Source organism: Culex quinquefasciatus, chromosome 2 (assembly GCF_015732765.1).
Source record: "Culex quinquefasciatus strain JHB chromosome 2, VPISU_Cqui_1.0_pri_paternal, whole genome shotgun sequence".
Taxonomy (NCBI): Eukaryota; Metazoa; Arthropoda; class Insecta; order Diptera; family Culicidae; genus Culex; species Culex quinquefasciatus.
In genome coordinates this window covers 70,592,680-70,617,145 of record NC_051862.1, presented here as the reverse complement: position 1 = coordinate 70,617,145, position 24,466 = coordinate 70,592,680, and the positions used below count along the sequence as shown (strand labels likewise).

Below are 24,466 nucleotides of genomic sequence, written 5' to 3'. Positions count from 1 at the left end.
GGGTGCCCAGAAAAGAATACTCCGTTTTCCACAAGATGAAAAACGCGGTTTATGGTTATTTTAAGCAATTTTGAGCCAAAGAGTAAAAAGTAAACAATCTTGGTCATTGACGTAGGTGCATACAAATCAAGAAAAGAAAATTTCTGGAGTTATTTTTTGAAAAGGTCCAATAAACCAAATTTTCAGTTTTTGCTTGTTGGGTGTTTTTTAATACCCCTGACTCAAGGCGGTTTCAAAAACACCCAAAAAGCAAAAACTGGAAATTTGGTTTATTGGACCTTTTTTTTAAAAAAAAACTCCAGATTTGAACATTAATTTTCAACTCAATAACTGATTTTGGGCTGAAAAATTACATGTAAGTCAGAAAATGATTAAATAGTGCGGTGTCCTATACACCGACAATTAAATAAGCCACTTTCATTTTAGATCGTTTTTCGGTTAACAGAAATATTTATGCGGATTTGTGATTCCTCTCGTTCGATCAATCCCTTGTATTTAAATCGTACGTGTTTGAAAGTAGCGCTCCCTGCAGACAAAACGTATGAAATTTTGTTTTTCATGCATTTTTTCGATATTCCCATAAAACTTCACCTTTGAGTTATCAATAGGTAAAGCGAGGTTCCGAAAAAATACCCATATTCTGGGATTTTTTTTCACGTGAATTTCTCAGCACTGACTGAATCAAATTTTGTTGCGTTAGGTCTAGTTTGGGTTCCCATAAAACTAGAGGTTAGCAAAACCGCTTTTTATTAGGAACGGCTCTTTTCAAAACTTTGATGAAAAGGTTATTTTTAAGAATGGTGTGATTTTTTGGTCTTAATAAATTAATTGGAAAAAGAAAACATTTAGTAGGGTTTTGGTAAAATTTTCTAAGTAAATGCTGAAATTTTATATTCGAGTAATACTTTAACGTATGATAAGTTGTACAATGTTTTTTTTTTAAATTTTGTTTCGATATATTTTAAGCAAATGTACTCTAGAATGTGTCCTTTCAGATGCTTCCTATACACAGAAAAAAAAATGATGGTAATATTCATCAGAAAATAGTGACAGATTCTGAGTCGAAAAAATAGATTTTACCTCTTAAAATGATGAATTTTCATCAGTTTTTGATGACTATTCATCAGGTTCACATTTTTACACATTTTTTAGGTAATATTACTCAAAAAAGAGGTAATATTCAACCTACCAAATTTTCAACATTCCAAAATTCAACTTTTTTTTCTGTGTAGAGGGAGGTCAAACTTTACCCTCTTTTCAAATGTCTAGAAGACATCAACACGTTAATTTATCAGCCTGAGTTGATAAATTTAAAAAAAACTATTTTTTCATAGCACCTTAACCTAAATTACAAAAATGACTCTAACAACTTCCCGTTTGAAGATAGAGCTTTGTGCTCTTACACAGAAAAAAAAGTTGGATTTTGGAATGTTGAAAATTTGGTAGGTTGAATATTACCTCTATTTTTAAGTAATATTACATAAAAAATGTGTAAAAATGTGAACCTGATGAATATTCATCAAAAACTGATGAAAATTCATCATTTTCTGGGGTAAAATTCATAATTTTTTTTGCCGCAAAATCTGTCACCATTTCCTGATGAATATTGCCATCATTTTTATTCTGTGTAGGCAAAGTTGGACAGAATGGTGTTTCCTACAATTTTTCTGAAAGCACCGAAACGCTATCTCGTCATCCCGCAAAAATAAAAATTCTGAACATCTCTAAAATTCAGGCCACCCTATTGTCCACCATGCTAAAAAATGTCCCTATTGACCCTGATAATTTGTCCCGAAGACACCAAATTTCTAAATCTATTTTTAGACCAAGTTTTCCACTTTTCCTCCATCGAAACGGACTACTTTTTTATGAAATATTTGTCTCTTTTTCCTAAGTACCTAAGGGATTGTGCATAAACCACAACGAAAAAAATGATGGTAATATTCATCAGGAAATGGTGACAGATTTTGTGTCGAAAAAAATGTGTAATATTATATTAGGAATTGATGAATATTCATCAGGCTCACATTTTTAAAAAAAATTATGTAATACAAGCCTAACTCGACAAAATTCGTTTTGCATTTATTTGTTTCTTGACGTATAGCTTGTTTGCTTATTTAGCCTCCTGTGATCAAAATTTGAGTTTACGTAAATATTCGCATGCAATCTGCAGATGCTCCGGAATCGTTCCTAGAGTGACCAAAGTGGCCATTTTTTAGCATATAAACCTTCCTTGGGCTTACACGAACCTAACGCAACAAAAAGCACCTCGATCTGACATTCCGTGTTCAACTGATTCGCGTTCGAACATTTTTATATTTATGTAATATTACTCGAAAAAGAGTTGATATTCAAAAAAAAATAAATCAAAATCAAAATCAAATTATTCACTCTACAGCATTGCCTTGGCGTTCTCGATTGCGAGATTCTTACTCGAAACTAGGTGTTCGAAGGCTTGATTGTTGAGGCAATTGCAAACCTCTTTTTACACCTTAGTTTCCATCCTCCCCGGGATTCGAACTGACGACCTTTGGATTGTGAGTCCAACTGCCTACCAGCGACTCCACCAGGATAGGACCCAGGGAGACGAATCCTACACCTGGACTGAGCTAACGACCTAACCTTTTTAGGTTAGTCCGGGGTCAACATTTACTTCCCGTCCGACGGAAGGCGTGATCAGACAAATCTCGTCTCAAAATTTGCCATCGGGACCTTCTGGGATCGAACCCAGGCCGACTGGGTGAGAGACAATCACGCTTACCCCTACACCACGGTCCCGGCCTACCGGTTAATATTCAGCCTACCCAATTTTCAACCTTCCAAAATTCAACTTTTTTTTGCTGTGTATGTGGGCTTCAAATTTGACTTTTTAGCGGCCTTCATGCATTATTTTCTACTTTTTTATGCACTATGATTTTTCGGGATTTCTTTCCGTTCTATGATAACATAAAAAATCTAGCTATTTTCCACCGTATCCGGCTATCATAATCCATGTTTACCTAATGTTACTTTCCATCGTCACTAAAAGTAAAATTCTGGGCATAGATTGCGTGTATTGTTTGTCTCTTCTTCGTGTAATAGTACATTTTTATGCTGCACGTACGTGTCTGCTTCATTTGAGTATGTTCTCTCTTTCTTTCTGTTGTTGTTTTTTTTTTCATGTGTGTGAACAGTACTAGTGTACGTGTGTTGTATGTGCGCGCGGGCGGGTTAAATATGTTTCTACACTGTTGCGTGGCTACCAATTGCATATGGTTCTAGTCTAGTAAGATGCAAGTTGCTGCTGCTCTGAGAGGGGAAAAAATCTAGGCATTATTTTGTTTAAAGCAGGAGCACAAGCTCGTCACGCCGCGTTTAGTGGGACCAAATTTCTATCATCGTAAGGCACTATGAAAGTCTGAACGGACACCGTTGTTTGATTCGATTTAGTGAGGCTTTAAAATGGGCGCAAATCTCACGCAAGCTAGTGGATGATTGTTGGAAAAAGCTTTATTTTTTTTATTTTTTTGTGTGCTCGTGTAAAGGGTTTGACGTGTGAATTTGCTTCAGTGCAGTTTTATCACTTACTACTTTTTCGAGCAAAATGCGTTTCTAAAGTAGGTTTTCATTTTCTTGATTTCATTTATCTTGTGAGTTTTGAGTATCATTCAGATCTACAATTTGCAGCATTTGTGAAAGCATTCGTTTTTTAATGATTGTTTTGCTTAGTTAAGCCAACTACCCGCTCTCTAACAGTGCAAATAGCGAACAAAGAGGCAGTCTATAAAGATATTTTAGGCTTTTTTCATGTTTGTAGGTTTAGACAACGGCGGAAAAGTTTATAGGTTGTTTTTGGGTTTGTTTCGTTCTGTATTGATTTTATTAATAGTTTTAATTTACGTTTAGATTTATATTTGCATAACAGTTAAGTGTGTGTGTGCTTTGTTTCTAAGCTAAGCGCGATCAAATAGCAGAACCAGAGTGGATTAGTATATTTGTCCACTCTGTTAAATGTTGCACATGCGTTTTAAATTGCGATTTGTAGTGCGCTCTCCTAACGAGTACACCGTGTCTTCTTCCTGTTGCACAAAGTCTTATGGTCTAGAAAAAAAATGGGAGGATTTCGTAATCTGTCCTGTTAAATAGTTGCTTTTTTCTGTGTTGCACAAATTTTGTACAGGTAATAAATATTGTGACTTCAATCGTCTGTTTTTTTGGACATCCCTCCTCGAAACGAGTAAATAGATCTTAGAGCATTTTTATATGATTTAAACTTTTGTGTTACCAAAGTAGCAACAATTCAGTCATCATCATTCAACAAGCAACAAAATACTCATATTTTTTATTGGACCTTAAAAAACCCTAAAAAACGTCGTTAAAATGTCGCCACAGCCGCTGGTGGCAGCTGTCAGAGTCCCTGCAAAATATGTTGGCTCGATGTCAGGCGGTCACGTGACCATCTTGAAATCGCAAGATAAACAACTTTTGCGAGAAGCAGAAAGCAGATTTCAGATGAAATAAAACAACTCTGTAGAAGGCCTTATGGGTGAGAGTCATGGCAGCGTACAGCAAAACAAAAACAAATGGATGTCAAACTCCCATGTTAATGGAATCCAAGGGAACATCGAGAAAGGGATTCATCGAGCTTTAATCAAGAAAAAAACCCGATTTAATATCACTAGAGGTGAATATATTGGTGCAATTATTTTTTCAAAAACATAATGATACCATCCAGTGAGAATTTTACCTAAAGCTTCGAATCTTTTAAGGCTAAATCTCAAATGCCATTTTTTTAAATTTCAGAAGTACATTATTTGTTGCAAGACATAAAAAATAAAATTAAGAAAAACATATTGGATTGACATTATTAGAAAAATAATAAAGGGTACTCAGTCTATAATGTTAGTCTATGATTTACTTAAAAAAAATATGTATCGCTATTGCACTTTGTCGATCAATTATGAGAAGCCAGAAAAAACACTTTCACGCGCAGCGTAAAACGCGCAAGCGTAAAAGCGCTGGGCGCTGGCGTTGAAGCGCTGGCGTTGAAGCGCTGGCGTTGAAGCGCTGGCGTTGAAGCGCTGGCGTTGAAGCGCTGGCGTTGAAGCGCTGGCGTTGAAGCGCTGGCGTTGAAGCGCTGGCGTTGAAGCGCTGGCGTTGAAGCGCTGGCGTTGAAGCGCTGGCGTTGAAGCGCTGGCGTTGAAGCGCTGGCGTTGAAGCGCTGGCGTTGAAGCGCTGGCGTTGAAGCGCTGGCGTTGAAGCGCTGGCGTTGAAGCGCTGGCGTTGAAGCGCTGGCGTTGAAGCGCTGGCGTTGAAGCGCTGGCGTTGAAGCGCTGGCGTTGAAGCGCTGGCGTTGAAGCGCTGGCGTTGAAGCGCTGGCGTTGAAGCTTCGACTTGACGACTTGTCGAGCGAGAACGAGCCGGGAAAAATCATACAGCTATAACTTTTGAACTAACCGTCTGATCAATACCAAAATTTACTCGAATACAATTCATACCAAATGCTTTCGATCGAGAATGGGCTGGGACTTTGAATTTGATGTTCAGTATATGATTTTGTATAAATCCAAAAAATTAATAGGAAAAAATAGGGTAAAAATAAGACGAAAAACACTAAAATCGCTATATCTCTGGAAATACATTTTGAAAAAGCTTCAAATTTTGGGCCCAAACAGTTTATGGCGCATGTTTTCGAATGGTTTTTTGTTTGAAACTGAATCCTTTAAATTTGATAGTGTTATCTGTAAAATAGTCCAAAAAATACCTCTAAAAATGGCTTTGACCACATTTACTGGTCGAAAATTGTGAATCGAAAAATAAAATGTTCGTCTCCGACCCCACGGCTACAGATCTGGCTTTTAAAAATTGTGGGTTTTACGAGCGGTTTTCCAGTGATGGAAGACACAAATTTTTAAGAGCGGATACAGACATCGGCCATGTATTTCAGAAAAAGAGCTCTCAAAAATCAGACATTGAGTTCCGGGTTTCGGGCCAAAATTCAATCGAAAGAGCGCATCTAAACCTTCAATTTAGTAATAGGATTTTCCTCGCCGTGCACGAATTTTTTTAGATTTCTGAAAAAAGCGTTTTTCCAAAAGCAAACCTTAAACCTTTCTTTTGTAAGAAAGGCAAAAAGCTTCGATGTAGGATTTTTTAAGGGACTGAAAAAACAACGATAGATTATACAATATTGAGATAGCTAAGATCGAAACCAGTAAGTCGACTGTTTTTTATGGACGAACTGTCACTTCTAAAACCAATAAAAAAAATTAAAAATTAAAAAAGCGATGAAAAAAGTGTATGGAACTTTGGTGAAGATATTAATAATAATATTTAAAAACATCTTTTCGTTTGACTTTGTCAAATCAACAGGATTGAGAATTGAAAACCTAAAAAGACTCAGTATAGCTTTAAAAATACACAAAAATCTAACTTTTCAGGAAATGCTCGTTTCGAGGAAAACTGCTCCTCAGTAGTATGTGTTTGTTTTTGTAGGGTTATAATTTTGGAGGGAACGGTTTGCCAAACGCTGCACATTATATGGGGGCCAAATTTATAACTTACACTTCTTTTCTTCCCTTAAAATGTCTTTAAAAAGAATCGGTATCACATTTCCTTTGTTACCTCGACAAGTTTCTCTTTCTTCCAATCAAATCGACGATTTTCTGATGTCATTTTACTCACACGTTTCTATTTTTTTCTTTTCTTTTGATTAATCGCCTACATTCTAAATGACATTATTTGATAGAGTGGGGAAATACAGCGTATAAAGTAGGGTTGTTTTCGAAATAAAATATATGTTTTTAAAATTACCCTAACAGAAAATGGAAGAAGAAAAGAAGAACATTTACAATTCTATATTCCTTACACAATACAACTGGACAGATTTTTCGCTAAAATAAAGGTGTAAATATCACTACAACTGTGTTAGAATAGGGAAATAGACAACGAAAAACACATAAAAATTAAATAATTGCCATTTTTCTCGGTGATGTTAGGGGGCAGGGAAAGTTAGTTTAGGGTGCATCCCATGGACACGTCCCTCCTCTTCAGTTCAGAGGGACACCACTCGCACTCTCTCTCTCTCTCTCTCTCTCGCTCTCTCTTGGGATTTTAAGTATTTTTTTTGTCTTCGCGTAGAATTTAAAAGAAACGTAACAAAGAGGTTCTCACGCACTCATCCACACTCAATCACACTCATCCGTTCTCACTCATCGCTCGGTCCCCCCGCTCAGTCACCCAGGTCTGCCGCCGCCGCCGACGGTGCAAAGCTGTAGTCGGACACCTCGAGTCCGCTGCCGGCCAACAGGTCACCGCCGTCCGGCCCAAAGCCGGACGCCTCGTCCAGGTGGTACAGATAGCTCAGCAGACGTTCCTCCTCGTGGCCGACCAGGTGCAGCAGCGGCCGGTGGTAGTCCGGGTGCTGGGGGTGACGTTGCTGCTGCAGGGGAGATTGCTGGCGCCGGTCTCACATGTGGATCGTCGCGGCCGTGTAGCGTGCCTCGCCCCGCCGCCAGGACCACTTGTTGGGACGGTACTGAGAAGTGGAGGAAAAAAAGGGGGGTTAATAACATTTAAATTGTTCGGTTGAGGATTGATAACTGTAATGGATGAATGAACAATATGTACAATTTTGTAGAGGTGAATTTAAGACTGAGAAATAACCATACAAGAAAAAAATTGAAGGTCTGATGTCTGAAAATCATCGATTATTAAAATTAAAAATATCATTTTTTAAATGATTGATAGAAAAAACTATCATTTGACGATTCCTGGACCAAAATATCGGAGGGTATAGCAACCGAGTAGGCGAATGTCCACGGTCCATACAAGGGGAGGGGGGCTTGAAATTTAAATAAAGTGTTCACGTGGTTTATGGATGGTCCCCATGCTTCTCCTATACTTGTTTAAAATGTCTTGTAAAATTCAAAACGTAAAAAAATATTTCAAAATTATTTTTTTTAAATTTCACCATCTAGTTAGTCAAAGATTTTGTTAGTTCATAAAAGATCTAATAAATAATATCCTTTTACAAAATTTGGCCGAATTTCTTATCATGTGGTTCTGCGAATTTATTTCGCTTGTATAAAATTGACTTTTCGGTTTCTCTGGGAGTGAATAATGATGGCGACATTGTATATACAAATAATAAAAAAAAAGTTTCAAACGCGCCAGTACCACAAAAAAAAGATAAATATGAAATGAGTCAAACTAAATTATGATCCTTTCATGTGATCACAAACCTTTTGCATCTTTTTATTATTTCGACAAGTTTTGCACAAGGAGAAAAAAAACGAGAGAGAGAAGAACAACGTCATTTTTATCAGTAACTCATCACCCTAACACAGTAATTCAACTCACTCTGATCAGCAGCTGGCCGCTCTTGGTGTGCGGATTCCGGTACGCGTACAGCACCCAGCCGCCGCACGTCAACACCAGACAGCAGATGACCAGCACCGTCACCAGCAGGCTACTGCTGGACGATTCGTGCTCCATGCCGGTGTGGAAGGCGGGCACCCTGTTGACGCTGTCATCGTGGCTGGCGGCCCCGGCCGGGGCTCCGCTCTTGTTGGTGCCACTCTTGGACAGCTGAATCTCCGTTTCGTGCCGGTACGTTCCGTTGGTGTCGTTGCCCTCGGTGCTGATCTCGACCGGTTCGCCGTAGTTGTTGCCCTTGGAGCCGAGCGCCGGACACACGGAGATCTCCATGATTTGCGTTTTGTCGCAACCTTAAACCGAGATGCGGGGGATTAGCTGAGGTTCTGCGAATAATTTTGGTCAACTCACCCTTCTGGATCCAGTCTTGACGTTTACGGTCGACACCGGTTGAGCAGCGGTTCAGCGTCGGACACCAAATGCACTGCAAAGAGAAGTTATTCTTAGTAATCTTTATTTGATATCAAACGGAAAACCCCACCTTGAAGTCCGAACCCTCGTGGTTCATACAGGACTGGCAGTCCTTATAGCTGAAGCACGTGGGCTGAGCGTACAACGTGATGAGCGTATCGTTCTGGACCTTTGACCGGCCAAAGTTGACCCGGTGGTACTCGTAGATCGTTTTCTGCTTAGTACCTGTTGTAAAATTAAACAAGCAATTAGTAATCTACGCCTCAACCCAAGCAACAAACAGCAACTCACGGAAGATGGTCTTGTCGATGATGTAAGCGTCCGACAGGCCAACCTTGACCGGATGTTTGTCGTCGTAGATCTGCTGGATGTCGATGGGAATGGTCTTGTACGCAAACACAATGTCGCCGGACTTGTTGAGCGTGGCGCTAAACGTGAACGAACCATTCTCGGGCCGATCCTGCAGCGACACGTTCTCCCAGACCACGGTGAAGGTTTCACCTGTGAGAAAGAAAAAAAGTCTCGTTAGAATTTCATACAGGTTTCAAAGAGAAACCATCCTACCATCATCACGGAACTTGACGAACGAGTTGGTGGACAGGCTGGTGTCAAAGTTGGCCATCAGCGGCGCAATGTACTGCGTCGAGGCGAGCCACGAGTGCACGTAATCTCCGGTGTACAGGAAGCCGCCGGTGGCGATCGTGATGTTCCGGATCGGAAAGCCGTAGTACGGGAAGTCGAATGTCAGCAGGACGGTCTAAAAGAAAGTAGATTAGAATTAACTTAATTGATTATTTTTAATCTTTGTAATAAAAATGAAGTAAAAAAAGTCGACCAATTATTTTTTCCGTGCGCTCATTTTTCTCAAAAGTTCGAATACAGGAATTATATCAGAAAATTTCTTCTAAATACATGGATTTTTTTTATATTTTCATAGCATTTTGTATGGAAAGATCCCATTTGTATTCGATGAAAACTATGATGGAATGATGAACACTTTTACATAAGGCCGATGCAAATATTTTTCAAAGTATTGTCCCTCGACTCTGGCCGAGGTCGATGATTTCAATGAAAAAATCATTGGAAAACGCATTAGACACCCGTATAGCTGATATGCAATCACTTGTTTAAAAAATACGATAATGATTTTGTTAAACTTAGCGGTTTTGGACATCAGCAGTTCCCTACCAAATCGGAAATGAAATTTACTCTTATTTTTTTTGGCTCAAACTTTTTGGGGGCCTTCTCTATGACCAAAGAAGCTATTTTGTATCATCGGTTCACCTCTACAAGTCTCCATACAATTTTCACTGCTGTCCATACAAAAATGGTACGTAAATATTCGGAAATCTGTAACTTTTGAATGAATATCTGATCAACAGTTTTTTTTATTAAGGGATCCGTTTTCAAGCTGTAGCCACCGAAAGTTTCATTTTAGCGAAATATTTGCAGTTTTTCGATTCTTAAAAATAGTGACCATGAGTGACCATTTCTGAACATATTGTTTTTTTTAATTCAGAAAATTTGCAATAACATTGTCTAAGTGAAATTTAAAATTGTCTGGTTGCTGGGAAACAGTGGCTTTAAGAAAAAGAAACAGGAAAATTGAAGTTTTTAAGGTGAAGCCGTTGATCATTTTCGAAGAAAATTGATCATCACTACAAAATATTCTGTATTGTATTCAATTTAACGAATTTCAGCACCAAAAAGAATCAGCATGTGCCGGTTGTTACCTTCTTGAAGCAACTGAAAGAATTTTTGATCTAAATCAATGGAGCTTCAAAATTTATATAATTTTGTGGCACAGTAATTGACGTCTTTAAGACTAATAGTTGGCAATCATTGATTAATGACGATTTTCATAACTTTACAAGGAATGGGATAATCGTTACCAAAAGGAATCAGCATGTGTAGGGCACTTTTTATTTTATTTATTTATTTATATATTCAATTAAGCAACGTAAGACTTCATGTCTTTTAAAATGTTACAATGTTTCAAACTGAGTGAGGTGGTTTTTGTTTAAGCTTTTTGCTATTTTTGTGTTGCTCTCATTCCCTAACAAATTAGTCTAAACGATTGAGTTCATCTAATAAACCATAACTAATATTTTAAACAACTTGTTGAAGAAATTTTGTGAAAATATTGAAAGCGACGCAAAATTTATATCTTTGAATGAAAAATCATGACAATGATGGACGTTTTCACGTTAAGTCTCACCCAAAAAAACCTTTCACTTTCTAATTTCGATATCTCTGCAACTAATGGTTCGATTCTCAATCCACTCGTTACATTTTTCGATCTTTTTGAAAACAATATTTAGAAAATTTTTGAATCAAGAACTGGGAGGTGAATAGAGCGGCTCAAACGCGGAACCATTTTACTGTTCGCCAGAAGCAGCAAGTATTGTATTCGATCATTTGAGAAATTATTGTAAAAAGCAATTTTGGTTTGTTAATTTTTTGTAAGGGTTAATTCCCTAGTCAGTGCCCATCTGGAGGTCGTCGTCATGAATTATTCCCGCCCGAATGGTGAGCACGGCTCTGTATTCTTGTAAAAAAACGTCTTGAAATGTCCAAAAGGCTCACGCTTAAATTTTGGTTCGAACCGTCTTCGCAAAACTCCACACACTTCTTTGTCTCCCGAAAAGAAGTCTCCCCGAAGAAACTTCTTTTATCCGGCCGCAATTGGAGTAATGTGCAGAAACTGGCAAAACCTCGGGCAAAACAATTCATACTAAATCAAAAACTTGAAAAAATACGCACAACAGGTAGGGGAGTGTGGGGTAATTTGGACACCCTAAGGAAATTGCTCTGTTACGGGCTGTATGGATATTATAAAGGAATGTGGATGACACCAGAGGATAATAGAGACCATATTTGATGGAAAAATGTCATTCATTTCGATAAATTTTGATGAAAAACCCATTTTTATCGCAAAGTTAAAGGTGTCAAATTACCCCCACATTTTTGCGTGGGGGTAATATGAACACCTCTATGGGGTAATTTGGACATGCCTTGTGGGGTAATTTGGACATGTTTTGTGGGGTAATATGGACATACCTTGTGGGGTAATATGAACACCTTTTGTGGGGTAATTTGGACACATGTTGAAGAATAAGTTTAACATTTGATTTTTTGAGCATGTTTTTTATCTTTCAACCTGGTTTGGTAATTGCTTTATATTTTGAAGTGTTGCTCACAATATTTCATCAAAGGTTTAAATAATGATTTTGTGATAGAACTATAATTCAATAGGAAGATAACAAATAGTTCAGTGTAGTATATAATTTAATCATTAATACTGAAATGATTTAAACATTGATTCTGGATCAGGCACACTATACTTGTTTTTAGTAATTAAGGTATCGTTTATGTTTATATAAATCAATATTTATATAAAATTTATTAGCCTGAAAATATATTTTTTTTAATTTTACATTCTGTAGCCCTTCAAATTTAAATATTATTGTAAACCAGCATAGAAATTAGAAATGTCAAAGAAATTAATTAAAAGCAATCAACATTAGAGTCTTGTTGAACGCCAAATGTACAGTAATCAGATTTTCATCAATTCGAATATTGGAATGAATTTATCTAAATTAAAAAATAAGGGTTTTGTGAAAGTTCTCTTTGCTCACATTCATTTTTGATTGTTTTGACATATTAAATCCCTCTAAATTTATCTAAATCCCTTTAAAAACTCATCCAACCATGAAAGTTACTTTTTTGTTGCCTGACAGGTAGACTTTCAGGTATGTCCAAATTACCCCACAAGCCATGTCCAAATTACCCCCATAGCATATTCTATCATAAATTGCGATTTTTGATGATAAAAATGGATAAAATGCACAATTTTTATACGTACATATCTCAGGCATCGTCCAAGCATCCTCCTTAAACAAAAAATGTCCACTTTTTTGTCATATAACTCCTGCAAAACCTTATTTCCTAACCTTCAAATATTAGAATTTAAGGCAGTGCCAACCGGCCTTTGGAAACTTTTACATATTATACCAAAACTACTTAACCTATTCCAATTTTTTTGGTTTGTCCATACTCCTAGGCCATTACTAGTACTAGCCTTATCACTTAAATTGCCGTTTTCACTTTATATCCGAAGAAAACGTGATTTTTAAAGGGGTGTCCAAATTACCCCCACTGTCCATATTACCCCAAACTCCCCTATCGAAACAAATTATCGAAGTGCAAGACAAAAAAAATCACACTTGTGCTTGAACCACCTTCTACTTTTTTTATGCAAACAAAGTGGGATCATTGGCACTCAGTCGCCAGCCAGCGACAAGTTAAGACGTGTTTTGCTCGTGTTGTCATCTCGCTTGCTTGGAAGTTTTTGACAGATGGAGGTGGAGGAATCCTCCGAGGAGGAAGATTTTCATCCCGTCCGCGGGAATCGGAAGCGGAAGAAGTCCAGCGAGGTCACTGGAATCGGTATCGAAAGAGAAAAAGTTGAGAAGACCCTGCTCAACAACAACAAGTTCAGCCTCGAGTTCAGCCCGCTAGCGGATTACAAAAACAACAACAATGCCAGCCCAGCAGGAGGAGGGGACACCCCGGCGGATCCACCACCCGGCCAGTCGGCAGGTAAACAAAAGCAACCACCTTTGGTGGTGAAGAACACCACGGATTTTTACAAGCTCGTGGCGATAGTGGAAAGTTGTAAATATGGTTTCAAACCGATTTACAAACTAACCCGATTTGGAACCAAGGTGACCTGCTTCTCTGTCAAAGATTTTGACAAGTTGCAAGAGCTACTCAAGAAGAAGAAAGTTCTTCGTGGTTTTCCTGATGAACTGAAACCGGACGAGGTCAAGTACCTTCTGAATAGGGATCCCAAGCTGGACGCGCTGGAGGTGCATATCATCAAGCAGAAGGAAAAGTCCACCGAGGACGAAACTCCGTATATTGTGGTCTTCCCCAAGGGATACACCAATCTGAAGAAGCTCTCTGTAATGAAAGTTGTGGCAAGCACTATCATCCGGTGGGAGGCCTACCGGAACAAGCGGCCGAACGTGACCCAGTGCAGGAACTGTTTGCAGCTGGGTCATGGAACCAGGAACTGTCACCTGAATGGGAGGTGCAACAACTGTGGGGGTCCCCACAAGACGGACGAGTGCAAAGTCCAAGAAGCCGTGCCGAAGTGGTGTGCCAACTGCTCTAGAGCCCACGAAGCCACGGACCGCAGCTGCCCTATGCGTGTGGACTTTATCCGGAGGTGCCAGCAGGCGTCGAAACAGAAACCGCCGGCAAGGAAGGCGGAGAAGCAGAGTCCAGCAGTTCCGGCGTTCAATCCGTTGCCGGGTGCAGTCCCGGACGGAAAATCGAAGGATCGACCTCGCCCCGCAGGAAGAAGCCAAGGAAGCTCCCGAGACGGTGGTGCCACGAAAGAGGAAGCCGGGGAGATGCTCTACAGTTCTGCTGGGCTGTGGGGCATTTTCTCCGAGTACATCGGCAGATTTAAAACCTGCAAGACCCGCTTGGACCAAGTAACCCTCGTCAGTTACATGATCTCCAAGTATGGAGTGTAATGAGTTTTTTTTATTTTTATTTTATATTTTGATTGTAAACTGATCCTCAGTCCTAACCTGGTCGTAAAACCTTAAAGGACCTAATAAAAATAAGTTATGAATAAAAAAAAAGTGGGATCATTCGAAAATCACGTTACTCGTTCTCTCTTTTCAACCCCCAGATCAAGTCTAACATTTTAAAGGCGTAAAACCGCTGTAATTCGAGTTGTCGAAATTTCAACCAATCAGAGTGTGGGTCGAAAATAGGTCCAGCGATGTCTCAAAAATACAAAAAATGTTTTACTTGAAATGCTTAAGACAATGAAATGGTTGAATTGTTTTCAATAGTATACTTTGTTAAGCATAAATTTAGGCACAAAACAATCCTAAAACGAGCCAAATTAGTTGGACCGTTCTGGAGAACAATGCGGAATATGTTGATGCATTGCATAGTATGTCCAAAATACAAAAAATGGTATTTTATTGCAAACTTATATTTTTGTGAAAATTTAATAAAATGTTGCTTTAACACAGCATAAGTTTTATTTTAATTTTTTGTATCGTTTTCTTCACCCAAAAATTTAATAATAAAAATTCAGCCAGCCACGGCTTCAGAAAACCCTAAATTGGCCCGTGGGTCAAAAGATAAGACACCCTGCTCTGGACTTTTGAGCACTTCTATTAAACATTTGAAGCCTGGATAAAATTTAATGGATACCTATATTTCAAAAATATGAGAAAGACCCCAAAAACTTCAAGGTGGATTAAGTAACAGTTTTATAGTTTATATACCTAATATAAAACGGTGTTGTTAACAAACATTAAATAAGTATGATACCTCCACAACATGATATCCGAACCGAAACGCTACCAATTTGTTTGAATTAAACCCAATCCAAACAATGTTCAACATTCCAAAACAAACACCACACTCGTTTTGCCATTCCGTCTGTCCCTCGCCAGCTTTAATCCCCGGGGGCTTGTGTACAATTTACAACAAACAAACCGCGGCTGACCGGCCGACCGACCACATTGCAACCGTAGGTAGATAAGCCACACTGCACTGCACTATCAGAGCCAAAAGCTCGTAATTTATGTGACGCGCCCCATGTTACGTAAGAACTCACCGTGGCCCTCCGGTGCGAGTTGGACAGCAGACTGCTCACGTTCATCGCGTCCAGCCGCTTCCAGTACGCTTCGCTGGCGTTCTTATCGGTCGTCCAGACGCTGTTGTAGTACGTGTGGTAGTCCTCCTGGGTTTGGGTGATGTTGAAGTTCTGCAGCGTCGTGTTCAGGTCGGCTTCGCTCCGTTCGACGGTGTCGATGTTGATGGCATCGCTCAGCGGATCCGGGACGGTGGTCGTCGAGGTCGTGGACGTGTTCGTCGAGTATCCTTCGGAGGCCGTCAGCTTCGTGAGCAGTTTGCTCTTGGCGACGTCCAGCGAGGTGTTGATGGCCGTTGGAGTTGGCACGGTTATGGGTTCCGCGCCCGGCTTGAACGGCACCAGGGTGTAGTCCTTGCGCTGGCCGGTTCCATTGGCACCGAGCAGGTGGTCTGCCGACGTGTACAGCGTACCGTTGGCCGCGATCAGCGGTTTCTTGCCGGTGAGGTTTTCATTCTGAAGTTTAAGCTTTGTGGCGCTGGTTTTGTTCTCGCTGAGCGCGGGTTTACCACCGCCCGGTATTTGTGTTGGATCTGGCGTTTGGGACTCTGCCGAGGAGGGTTTCTTAGCTGGGTCTGATTGTCGCCTCACGCGGTCGAGGGAATCTAGAAGGGAAGCAGAAAAAGTTTGTTTAGTAAAAGCATATCAATTGAAAGCAAGTCTGAACCATACAAATTCTACGAATTCCACTCAAGTGGCGATATCTCACAACAGGGATGCCAGATCTTTTTATTTTTTGGATAAGGATGTCAAGTGCTTTCTTTACATGTACCGCAGTACCGCAAGTAATTAACGCCAATCTGTCAGTAAAAGCGGCTCCGACACCGCCGTCACTTCCATTGGATGTGATAATGAGACGTATCAATCGCCATTTCACAGCCAGTACAACAGTACAATTAAACTATCTGGCTGGACACAGACGGCGCGTGTAATGAGCCTCAGCGAGCAGAACCGGCCGATTCTAGACAGAGCAAATAATCAACAGACGACGGCGACTTTAACAACTGGAATCTGTTTGATTGACTGTTTAACCCGCGTGGCGCCTCATGCAGTTATTAGCTGCTTATTCCCCTTAAGTTGTAGTGGGAAAATAATAATAATGCGATAAGGTTGGCTGGCAAAGTCCGAGAAGATGTCGCAAACTGATAGTGATCGCATGGTGTTTGCTTAACACTAAACAAACCATTTGTTGTAGATTTCCTGACAAATATTTAAGGTGGTAGATGGTGTCCTTCACTTTTGGGGCAATTACTATCAATGATGGTTCTGAATTCAGGGTTCAAAAATAGTAAATTAAAATGAAAAATAATCACTACATGTAAAATGCTTCTACAAACAACGCAAAGAAACCCTTTTTTTATTGAAACATTCTGAATCAAGATTTGAATGTTTTTCTAAAACAAACATGGCCGCCAAATGGCCGATTGGCGATGATGCCTTCCAGAGCCTTAAACTGCGGAGTAAATTTACCCCTTTTATGCAATTATGCTCTTAAGTGGTCATCCGGATCCGGATTCGAAAAAGTAAGTAAAGAACACTTAAGTGGTCATAACTTGAGACAGTGTTGCCAGATCTCTGTTTTTTTTTTGTATTGTTGGGAAAGTCTACCTATCGATGTATAACATGATGGTGTTTGAGACTAATAGTTACTTACATCTGGATATTTGCGAAAACACATTTTTATACTTCATTTTTGAATTTCTTATCGAAACTTCTTAAAAATCAATAGGACCCTAAACCGAATCGAATGCCAAAATTTGACCATAATCGGTTCAGTTAGTGCTAAGTAAACTGTATAAGGGTAATTCTCCGCCAACTCACACAGCAGTTGCCCCGACCCCTCTTCGATTTGCGTGGAACTTTGTCCTAAGGGGTAACTTTTGTCCCTGATCACGAATCCGAGGTCTGTTTTTTGATATCTCGTGACGGAGGGGCGGTACGACCCCTTCCATTTTGAACATGCGAAAAAGAGGTGTTTTTCAATAATTTGCAGCCTGAAACGGTGATGAGATAGAAATTTGGTGTCAAAGGGACTTTTATGTAAAATTAGACGCCCGATTTGATGGCGTACTCAGAATTCCGAAAAAACGTATTTTTCATCGAAAAAAACACTAAAAAAGTTTTAAAAATTCTCCCATTTTCCGTTACTCGACTGTAAAAAATTTTGGAACATGTCATTTTATGGGAAATTTAATGTACTATTCGATTCTACATTGACCCAGGAGGGTCATTTTTTCATTTAGAACAAAATTTTTCATTTTAAAATTTCGTGTTTTTTCTAACTTTGCAGGGTTATTTTTTAGAGTGTAACAATGTTCTACAAAGTTGTAGAGCAGACAATTACAAAAATTTTGATGTATAGACATAAGGGGTTTGCTTATAAACATCACGAGTTATCGCGATTTTACGAAAAAAAGTTTTGAAAAAGTTACTTTTGGCGTTTCTCTTTGTTTCGTCGTCCGTGTCTGTCGCGGGTGACCATGAACGGCCATGATCGATGACGACCAACTTTTTCAAAACTTTTTTTCGTAAAATCGCGATAACTCGTGATGTTTATAAGCAAACCCCTTATGTCTATACATCAAAATTTTTGTAATTGTCTGCTCTACAACTTTGTAGAACATTGTTACACTCTAAAAAATAACCCTGCAAAGTTAGAAAAAACACGAAATTTTAAAATGAAAAATTTTGTTCTAAATGAAAAAATGACCCTCCTGGGTCAATGTAGAATCGAATAGTACATTAAATTTCCCATAAAATGACATGTTCCAAAATTTTTTACAGTCGAGTAACGGAAAATGGGAGAATTTTTAAAACTTTTTTAGTGTTTTTTTCGATGAAAAATACGTTTTTTCGGAATTCTGAGTACGCCATCAAATCGGGCATCTAATTTTACATAAAAGTCCCTTTGACACCAAACTTCTATCTCATCACCGTTTCAGGCTGCAAATTGTTGAAAAACACCTCTTTTTTCGCATGTTCAAAAATGGAAGGGGTCGTACCGCCCCTCCGTCACGAGATATCAAAAAACGGACCTCGGTTTCGTGATCAGGGACAAAAGTTACCCCTTAGGGCAAAGTTTCACGCAAATCGAAGAGGGGTCGGGGCAACTTTTCCCGATTTCGTGTGAGTTGGTAGAGAATTACCCATAACATTTTTGATCACATATGGTATTCGAAAAGTTCTTTTTTGACCAATAAAGGCCTGATTTAAAAAAAAAAAAACATTTTTTATTTTGGGTTAATGATGGGAAAATGATTCTTACGACTATACAAAAATTATAGGTTAGTTTTGGAAATTTTCAATTTTGGGTTATATGTAGTATGACCCAAGAGGCCTGAAAGGGTTTAAAATCAGGATTATAACCATGCTCAGTGGGGAAGGCAAAGGGAAGAAAGAGGATAAAATGGCTCTGAAAGCCGATTGGCCATTTGTCAGCCATGTTTGTTTTATAAAAACATTCAAATCTTGATTCAGAATATTTCAATCAAAAAATGGTTTTGTTTGTGATGTTCGTAGAAGTATTTTACATATAGTGATTATATTTTCATATCAATTTACTATTTCTGGACCCTGATTTCAGAACCATCAACCATGGGGTCAACTTTGTCTGTGTTTTTACTAACATTTCTCCTATATTATATGAAAATAAGTATGCAGTAGTTTTTGTAGTTAAGCAGACTTATGCATTAAATAATAATATGACAATTTAAATGATAATGGTATCGTTCTATAGAAGAAAATGTGGAAAACAAACCAAAAATTGAAAAAAGTGGCTGCTGTAAAAACATGAAAAAAATAGATAGGCAAAAGATAGCGATAGGAGGTGTTTGAATAAGCCAAATACTATCAAAAACAAACAAACGTAAACTAAACATGATAAATGCAAATTAAAATCCTAAAAATGAAACAAAAAAAATACATAGGAGAAGTTAAGTTTTTCGTAGAACAAAAGCTGCTCAAAATGAGAAAATTTCGATACTATATCTTGAAATCCATCGATTTTTTTTCTGAATTATAAAGTTTCACCAAAACTGAATTAAATATTTAAAAGCATCCTTCGCAGTCATACTTGTCAATATTTGTAGGATAGTGTAAAAATCAGTGTCAAGCCATAGGTATATCGATGATGAATTATCTGTAGTGAGCACTACTCGTTAACAAAATCAAGGAAGACATAAAAAATTGATGCCATCAACTAGGGGAAATATACCCATTTTAAGCCTTTCAAGCAATCGTGTTTGAATGATGCTGGATAATCTGGAGTGTTCCTTGATATTTACAAAACCAAGTACACCAACGAGTAGAGCAACTTTTTGTGAATTTTTCTGTTTATATTCACTTTTACTAAAAGTTATTATTTTCCTTTTGAAAGCATTTAAAAAAAATATTTCCCAAATGTATTCTAATCAAAGGAGAATGCATTGCGCCACGCCCATTTTTCTATTTTCAACTTAGTTCGTTTTTCTTCCAACGCTCTTTTGGGTCTGTTTAGTGCTGCCATTTGTGATGAAATTTTTTAGCGAGCACTCACGAAAAGTAGCATTTATAGAGAAATTTTCCTGGCATCACTGGCTCTGGGTGATGAAAAGAGAGAATGCGTAACGTGATTTTCGAATGATCCCACTTTGTTTACATCTACAAAGCAGCAGGCTGTACAAGCACAAGCATGACTTTTTTTATTGGTAAATGAGTTGTTTTATAATCAGTAGTACATGTCTTATTTTGTCTTGTTTTCGACATTTTTTGGTGGAAAATTGTGTATGTTTTCAAGTTTCGATCGGTTAGAAGAGGTTTTTGCCGAAGAACTGCGGCGAGAGTGTCATTCTGCGATGTCGCAGATATATTCCCTGGCTGATTCTGAAATCTTGCAGCTCTTCCTGATCCAGCAAAAAAAACATTGCTAATTCTAGCGAAGCTGATCCAACAAGAGAATATTTTCACTAAATCCCAGTAGGTTTAAAAACGGAATCAAACAATAAAGACAGCTTCTGGATGGACACAACCGCATCGACTCCATAAACAACTTCCATTCATAATTATAAAAAATCTCCAATTTTCTTAATTTTTCTTCCCCACAACTCCAGGTCCTCAAAAGCCATACATTTTTCATTCCAGCAAAAAAAAAAAATAAACAATTTTTAATGATCGATAACAATACTCTCTCCTTTTGGCAAACAGTAAATTGGTTCCACTTTGACAGTTCAATATTGAGGCCGTTTTGCGAACCACTATTCAGTACCCAGCACTGGCTCACTCCAAAATGCGCTGCTGGTGGTGTTGGTGGCCACCCTTTGTTCTTTATTTGCCTTCGCTTCTCGGTTTTCTTCAGCCTTCGATTGGAATGGGCGTCAAAAGTCAAACGTCAAAAGACTTGGCGCGTTTGTTTTTTTTATGGCGCTTGCTGATTATTTACATGTTTCAGATTTATTTTTAAAGTGAGTGACTAATGTTCAAAAGAACATGTTGGTAGTAGAGACCCTAAATAGGGAGACTGGTCGAACATTGCTAAATCGATCTGGCAACGTATGTTTTGAGCTGGCCAACACTGCCAAGTTTTGCTGGGCGTAAAGGCAAATGCTCGTTTGGATACGTCAAACTCGTGTCTGTTTGGGTACGTCAAATTCACTTCGACCAGTCTCCCTATTTAGGGTCCCTAGTTGGTAGTTGAAAGTTTTTTTTTATATCTTAAGCGCTATGAAAACGTTAGCGCAAGTGAAAACATACTGTGCCTACAAAATGATGAGAAATGGTCTCGCAAAATAGACATTATGATCAAAAGTGCATTAAATTTGATCTTTTTGGTCATACATTTGCGTTCGTACTCGAGGCGGTGCCGTTGCTGGTAAGTTTATAACCTAAATAGAATTTTTGGAGTTTTAATCGAGCATCAAACTCTCCATATGACGAAGATAGGTGTTTGATTAGAAAGGGTATATTTCCCCTATTTGTTACTGAAAGTAAGGCAACTTACTTTCCATCTGAACTTATCCATCCACCAACACCATCATCGCAATAAAAGCTTAACTAGAGACATCGCGAAGATTGCAACCCCCGATTGCCATTGTCTCAAAAAGCTGCCGGGTGAAATGTACACCTTCGCCATTTTCCCTCCCGCGCCAGGTTAGTTTCACTTTAGCGTGCACGCCAGGCAACGTTGGTGATGGCGTAAATTGCTGCTACCGGAAGCAATAAGTGCGCGCTAAAGAGTTTTATGAATTTGCTCTACTAATCAGTCTTCGAGGCGGACAATTTTTCTTCAACTTCCGTACCGGTTTTTTGTTTGTTGCGACTGACGACGATCAGCTGATATTGTGGGTCGCCACTGTAGTTGGATAAGGCGAATCAATTTGTGGCGGCGAAACTCAATGAATTTCGCTTGTTTGAGGCCGTGAGAACGCTGCTCTGGAGAGTGAAAGTCTCTGAACTGCATCGTAAACGTGAATTTCTAATGAAGAAGTAAAGATTTTCGCAAAAGATTAAAAACTGAGCAAAACAGACTATCAAATCGGCTGACTTTGACCTCAACATTGAGCAAACTTTTCATTTCGGCTGTTTCGAGTGGCCATGATATTGATGCCACAGGTCAAGTCGACACCATTTGGTGGATATTGATCAAACCATGATTGGTTATGGTTTCCCATCGATACCATTTTGGCACTCACGAAGAACCCGGAAACACCTGTTGTCGCCATCCATTTTGTATTGTTTTTTTTTTGTTTCAGAAAATTTAGTGTTTGTGCATCACTGACTTTTTTTTTATTTTTATTGGATCTTTAATTATTTCTTGTTAAATTTTCTTAATAAGCTTTTCTGTTTGGCGATATTTCGATCTCAAACAAGCCTCCAATTTCCAACTTACGTTATGGTAGAATGCAGTGACGACCTTCAAGCGACTAACGTATAACGTTAGCCAATCATCGGCGAATGATTCGACGAAAAGGCCTCAACAAGACTTTGCGTTTGAGCCGCGGCGAAACGCCAAGAGTTGAAGGTTGTGGGCTTGAAGTTTTGCAACTTTCTCGTCAGATGGCTTCTGGTGGCTTGTTTCAGCAACTCATTGTTTGCCTTTGTTTCACGAGTAATGGGTCATTTCGTGGTTTCGAAGTGTTTCGTTAGCGAGATTGAGGTGAACTGCAAGAATTTCAAATCTAAAAGAAAATTAGTTTATTTTTACTCTGGTTTTGTAAGAATTTTTCAAAATGTTGAAACTTATGTCAAAGTTAAGAACAACTTGTGAAAGCTGCTCAACACTGAGTCACGTTTCGTCGATTCGCTCCGTTGTCTACCAAAGCAGTTGAAAGAACCTGTCTTTGGTGCGGGTATGGTCGTAAACTTTTTGGGAATTACCACTCAGCTCCGACCACACTGAAAGAAAGGCACATAGCAATATCACATGTTTCACACGTGAATCTGCCCCATACGACTTGGCATGTGAATGTCATGTGCAAATCACTTCGAAAGTTCTCATCTCGCGACGCGGTAAATTCAATAGAAAAACACGTGAGCTTAACGTGTCAATACACTTGAAACTACAATGATGCTCTTGTGAATGTTAAATGAAATTCTATTCGATTTCAAGTGATTTTTTGGTCGTAATAAAATTTATTTATTGCTTTTTTAAATTTATATATTTTTTGAAATTTCATGCAATAAAACAGAAAATAATCACGACACTGGTCTTCTTTGATTTCACAATGTTTAATGACGATGACGACGGTGCGGATCCTGGCCACTTTTTGTCAACGTAAAAAAGCATCAATCCGCATAGGAGTAGCAGCCAGGATGGTTGTGTACCATGTGGCCATCGTGGGAATCAGCACTGGCGGAAACTGCTCCCAGAACTTGTCCCAGAATGTCTTTTTTCCTCGGCTGGCCGTATTTTTTCTAAGAATTTAATTCCGAAACTTTATTCCCTGGAAAAGTGATGAAATATCTATTTTATAAATTACCGGTACTATAAATAATGGTTTGTTAGTACCTACCATGATTTTTCCATTTTCTACATATAATACAGATGGATTTTTATTGCAAAAAATATTTTAAGCTTAGAGCTCAAACAATGAGCATTTGCCTTTGTCGCCATCTTACTTTATGAAATCACCGATTTTTTCGGCTCACAGCTTTCAAAACATAAACATATGATTCTAACGTGACTTCCCACTTCAAAACCAAAGGAAAGGTCGCTTGGAGCAAATCGAAGTTCAATTCATTTGAATCTCACGTGACTTTCACTTCAAAATCAATGGACAAGTCGATTGGGGCGAGTCGATGTGCAATTCATTTGCATCTCATGTGAACACCATGCGAAATGAGAATGAATTTGTTTTTTGCGAGCGATCAGCTGGTTCTGAGTGATTTCCACATTCATCTCACATGAAAAGCATGTGAAAGTCAAAGGAAAAGCATGTGAAATTATCGTGTTGGTTTTTGGAGTAGCTCACGTGAAAAAGCATTTCATTTTGCTATGTTGGTTTCTTTCAGTGCAGTGCGCAGCGTTGGGGGTTCAAGCTGGAAGCTTCAAGTTTATTCCGAGCAAAGAATGAAGGCTTGTGCGAATGAGGAGTCGTGATTGCGTCACTGGTTTTACGACGCGGATGGAAAGTTTCAGGTTTTCGCAAAATCTGTAAAGGTGCTTCGTTTCACGAAATTGGGTGATCTTTGAAATTTCATGATATAATTTTTATCTGAAAAAAAAAACTAATATCTGGTGAAAATTATTGACAGTGATTATGGATACTGGGGTTCTTTTCAACGTCAAATGTGTTTAAAAATAGTTTAATAAAAATAACTTGCTTTGTCAAAATTCAAATTAATATTTTTTTGTCAACTTGGTTAATATAAGTTAAGTGCAACACTATTTACATTTTTTGATTGTTTTTTAAGTCTCAACAAAGTATCTCATTTTGAAATTCAAATATTCTATGAATCAATTGTTGTTAGATAGATGTT

At 38.6% G+C, this 24,466-nt stretch overlaps 1 protein-coding gene across 2 annotated transcripts in view; it reads right to left on the bottom strand.

Moving 5' to 3' along the window:
* Nucleotides 1-6,650: 6,650 nt before the first annotated feature.
* LOC6035954 (plexin domain-containing protein 2) overlaps nucleotides 6,651-24,466 on the bottom strand; it is a 38,776-nt gene continuing 20,960 nt past the window's right edge. The window contains exons 2-9 of one of the 2 annotated variants that reach the window (XM_038258338.1): nucleotides 15,479-16,119; nucleotides 9,391-9,583; nucleotides 9,118-9,327; nucleotides 8,897-9,051; nucleotides 8,767-8,839; nucleotides 8,341-8,708; nucleotides 8,223-8,231; nucleotides 6,651-7,516 (exon numbers count right to left, since the gene is read on the bottom strand). In XM_038258338.1, coding sequence (XP_038114266.1) covers nucleotides 7,448-7,516; nucleotides 8,223-8,231; nucleotides 8,341-8,708; nucleotides 8,767-8,839; nucleotides 8,897-9,051; nucleotides 9,118-9,327; nucleotides 9,391-9,583; nucleotides 15,479-16,119 — 1,718 coding nt within the window. In that variant the 3' untranslated portion in view covers nucleotides 6,651-7,447. The remainder of the gene's footprint in view (nucleotides 7,517-8,222; nucleotides 8,232-8,340; nucleotides 8,709-8,766; nucleotides 8,840-8,896; nucleotides 9,052-9,117; nucleotides 9,328-9,390; nucleotides 9,584-15,478; nucleotides 16,120-24,466) is intronic. The other variant, XM_038258339.1, reaches the window with a different exon arrangement.